This window comes from Balaenoptera ricei, chromosome 1, assembly GCF_028023285.1.
Source record: "Balaenoptera ricei isolate mBalRic1 chromosome 1, mBalRic1.hap2, whole genome shotgun sequence".
NCBI lineage: Eukaryota > Metazoa > Chordata > Mammalia > Artiodactyla > Balaenopteridae > Balaenoptera > Balaenoptera ricei.
Window position 1 is genome coordinate 144,936,519 of NC_082639.1, and position 4,706 is coordinate 144,941,224.

General features: G+C 42.4%; 1 protein-coding gene across 1 annotated transcript; it reads left to right on the plus strand.

Annotated features, from left to right (window-relative positions):
• The first annotated feature begins 3,307 nt into the window (after positions 1 to 3,307).
• Positions 3,308 to 4,081, plus strand: LOC132353071 (transmembrane epididymal protein 1-like). The gene has a single exon (XM_059903958.1). The coding sequence runs from the start codon at positions 3,308 to 3,310 to the stop codon at positions 4,079 to 4,081; it is 774 nt and encodes a 257-aa protein (XP_059759941.1).
• Positions 4,082 to 4,706: the final 625 nt, after the last annotated feature.

The following is a 4,706-nucleotide window of genomic DNA, read 5'->3' on the forward strand; positions in this document are numbered from 1 at the left end:
TTTCAATGTCCTGTGTATCCCTCTCAAATCTATCCTATCCTTTCCCTCTCAGAGGTAACCATTTTTCCTGAATTTTGTTTATAGTTCCACATATGTGTTCACATTTTTCAGTTGTGAATGTTTTTGAACTTTATGTATGTAGAATCATCCACAAAATTATGTATATTTTGTGACATTGTTTTCTCATCCAAAATTACATTTTTGAGATTCCATGTTTGTCTTAGTCAGGGTTCTCCAGAGAAAAAAAACCAATAGGAGATGATAGATAGATAGATAGATAGATAGAGATTTATTTTGAGGAAATGGCTCATACAATTACGGAGGAAGAGAAGTCCCATCATATGCTCTCTCCAATCTGGAGAGCCAGGAAAGCCGGTGATATAATTCCAATCTGAGTCTAAAGACCTGAGAACCAGGGGAGTGATTGATGTAGATCCCAGTGCAAGAGCAGAAGACTCATGTCCCAGCTCAGTAGACAGGCAGGAAAAAAAAGGGGCAAATTCCTCCTTCCTCTGTCTTTTGTTCTATTCAGACCCTCATCGGATTAGATAAGGTCCACTTACATTGGGGTGGGCCATCTACTTTACTAAATCCACCCATTCAAAAGCTAATCTCACAGACACATCCAGAAATAATGTTTAATCTGGGCACCATATGCCCAGTCAAGTTGACACATGAAACTGTCACAATGTTGTTGTTGAATGTAGCTGTAATTATCATTTTCACTCCCCTATGATATTTTATTTTATGAGTATTTGATAAATGTATCTATGCATTTAAATAGTGAAGGACATTTTGAGTATTTGTCTCTCTCTCTCTGTCAGTTTTAAACAGTGCTATTGTGGACATTCCTGAGAGTTGTTGTATAGTATATACAAGTAAGGATGTATATCTTCAACTTTACTATATAAAGTCATATAATGCCAAATTCTTTTCCAAAGTGGTTGTATTAACTTACATCCCCCCTCAGAATGTATTAATTATTCTATTTCTTTCACATCGTCAGACTATTGTCAGGCTAATTTTTGTCAATCTGTTAGGTGTAAAATGACAGCTAGCAAGCAAATGGGGACCTCAGTCCTACAACTACAAGGAACCAAATTCTGCCACAACCATATCAGCTTCCAAGAGAACCCTGAGCTACAGAATGAAACATATCCTGGCAGACACCTTGACTGCACTTTGTGAGACTCTGAGCAGAGGACCCAGTAAAGCTATGCCTGCATCCTGACCCACAGAAGCTGAGAATAAATGTATGTTGTTTTAAGCCACCAGTTTATGTTAATTAGTTACACAATGACAAATACCCAGTACAAGACGCATCCATGGAGAAGGAAATATAACCCTAATACACCACTTGGTTCTATAGTGAACAGAAGAGCTGAGAGCTGTTTCCTTTGGTTTAAAAAAATCTGGTGGGGCTTCCCTGGTGGCGCAGAGGTTGAGAATCTGCCTGCCAATGCAGGGGACACGGGTTCAAGCCCTGGTCTGGGAAGATCCCACATGCCGCGGAGCAACTAGGCCCGTGAGCCACAACTACTGAGGCTGCATGCCTGGAGCCTGTGCTCCGCAACAAGAGAGGCCGCGATAGTGAGAGGCCCGCGCACAGCGATGAAGAGTGGCCCCCGCTTGCCACAACTAGAGAAAGCCCTCGCACAGAAATGAAGACCCAAAGCAGCCAAAAATAAATAAATAAATAAATAAATAAATATTAAAAAAAGAAAATACACATAATCAACCATTAGGAATAAAAGATATGAAAATATAAAAAAAAATCTGGTGAAGGGCTGAGATTGGCTTAGCTGGGTCAGGTGTCCATCCCTTGGCTGATCTATGACTAGGAAAGCAGAATTGAATAAAAGATGACAGCTCCCACTTGACCCAGATGGTTTGAGGGGACACTTCCCAGAAGAGGGAAGCTTTCTTTTTCTTTCTTTTTTTTTTCTTTTCGGCCACGCCACACGGTGCGAGCGGCTTGCGGGATCTTAGTTCCCCTACCAGGGATTGAATCAGCACCCTTGTCAGTGAAAGCACAGAGTACTAACCACTGGGCCGCCAGGGAATTTCCAAGGGAAGCTTTCATAATCAAAATGACAATAGATTTCTATCAGGACATTTCATTGAGAAAAGGCAATTAGAAAAGACAAAAATATATCTAAAAGGACATAATTAAAATCATTTGAAAATTAGTAAGAACAGTATATAAATGCAACAAGATGATTAATATAAAGAGCAATATAAAATTATAGTCTCATATCAGTAAAAATAATATAATAAAATGTAAGATCCATTCATAGTAGCAACAAAAGACAAATAAACCAATATGGAAATCTGTAGGATCAATATAAAACATAATTAATTAGAGACATTTCCTGTACTTGACAGTCATGAAGCGTAACATGACCATCACACTGTAAATAAATGCTTTTTGCATGAGAGAAAATATTTGATGTTTAATTCACATGAAGGTTACTAGCTGAATAGGATCTTCTTTGATACCAGTACCTACATTTTACTCAGTGATTCTCAAAATTTAGTGTGCATAAGAAAATTCCCTGGGAATGTTTACTGAAGTGCTTATTGCAAGACACTACCCCAAGAGATTTCAAATCGGTATCTCTGAGTGGAACCTATTTGCCTGCATAAGTTGGAAAAACACTGAAACTCAAAGGAAGGAACCTCAGATGGAGGCATTTCAGTTCTATCTGGAGATGAGGGGAAGAGATTGTCAGGAGTGAATATTTTTCTGGCCATGATCAAATAACATCAGAGTAATTGGGCTGTGTATGTTTATTTGTGGCTCTTAAGACTATTTATACCCGGAAGAGCATATTTGTACCTAGTATTTCTATGAGGTTATATGTGAGGAATCTTAAGGGATTTAACCTATATTGTGTGTTCTCCTTGCTGTCTCTGAGTACTTGCTTGTGTTCTGTGAATTTGGGAGGGAAGTAAGGAAGGTAGAAATGGGGAGAAGGGGGAGGAGAGGCAATGGAGGGCCTATGGCATTGTCTCTGAGAAAGAGAGACGCTCAAGGATTGTGCTGGTGAATATGCTTATTTCTTCATCTGGCAATGGTTGGTTAGCTATCAATGAACCAGAGCAGAAGACCAGAACGGAAACCATGACACCCACTCCACCGTAAGCTTGGGTTTTCTCCAAAACCCTTTTCCTTCTGTATGTGGATGCAATGAGCTGAATAGAGAATATAAGTAGACGTCAAGAACCCCCCTCCACACTCTAGAGCCTGACGTGGCCACTCCAGAGCCTCTTGCCTCTGCCAGTGCTCAGACCTACCTTCAGTCTCATGGGAGGCTTTGAGGGTCATCTGTACCCAGGACTGTCTCTCTTCTTCTATGGACTTTATCACGCACGACTCGTCTCCAGGGCCTTGATATGCAACTACCCCGTCCAGTATCTGCCACGCCGTCGCTGGAGCAAAGGAAGATGGGCGAGGCTGCAGCAAATATACTATGTGGGACTGGCGAAGATATTGAGCTCCTTCATTTTAGTAGCCCAAGAACTGCATAACATTCAAGGGCAGTTTGTACTGATCAGCAAGATATATCACCAGAGAAACTTTTTGTACCACAAACAGTGGCAGCATCTCACTCTCTACACGACCTTCTTCCTGAGTGGGTGTGTAGATGTGGTGAGCCAGAACCTGCTGCCCCAGAGGTCTCCTGCCCTGGAACAAGGCGCCCAAGCCCTGGGCATGTTTCTGATTCTGCCCCTGATGGTGTCTCACTTGCAGGACTCAGAAGGAGTGGAGCTGCGGTGTCACGTCCTGCTCAGCCAGGCCTTGTTCCTGCTGCTGCTGGTGGTGATCGCAGAGCTGTGGGCTCCCAACGTGCGGCAGCTCTGGGTGATGAAGGCCTTTTTATATATGATTATAGGCTCTTGGCTCATCCAGATAGGCTTTATGCTGTACAAACCAATCTCTGGCCATAAATGGATGGATGATGACAAAAATGATATTTTATTTGTCACCATCTTCTTCTGCTGGCATGTGGCTTCCCTTGTCATTTTGATGATCTGGATCTACGGCGTCTCCTTTTTGTGGTATTGTTACATTTGCTGATGTCTGAACCGGGTGAGCCCGGAAGGGTTCCTCTCACCTGCACATTCTGGAACAACTGGAGGAGAAGTTGTGGGACGAGGAGCTGTCAGAGAGGGAGACCAAGTGTCTTTCCTTCAGAGGTGCCACCGAGGTAGCTCACTCCGCTGGGAGGGGCATACAGCTCTCTCCTCTTTTGGCTTCTTTCAGTCTTGTTTGCTAAGCAGTGAGCAGAGAAAAGGCAAACGAACCCAGGAGGCATGTTACTAGGACCTTCACTTTCAACTCCCCTAGTATTTCCCCCATCTCCCCTCGACTCGCCTCAGCTCCAGCCAAAGCAATCTGCTTGCCCTGCTCCTCTCTGCATTCCTCACCCACCACCCCAACCCAGTAGAAAGTGAAAATAAATGCACTATAATGTGCCTTTGGGTTTTTATAAATGTCCCTCACCCACCACATAGAGTACCTACCACGAGTCACTGACATTTAGTAATTATAATGATTTACAGTCTTTGGTGCAGCATAATATTTTACCCATCATAATAACCACCTCCTCATCCTTTTTCTTTTTGGATCGCTTCAATACTCATACTAAATGTGAACTGTTATTTTGACCATCTAGAACTCAGAGAACTGTTATTGAGGTCTT

Coding starts and splice junctions, on each gene's coding strand:
- LOC132353071 (XM_059903958.1), top strand. CDS start 3,308: ATGGGAGGCTTTGAGGGTCATCTGTACCCAGGACTGTCTCTCTTCTTC.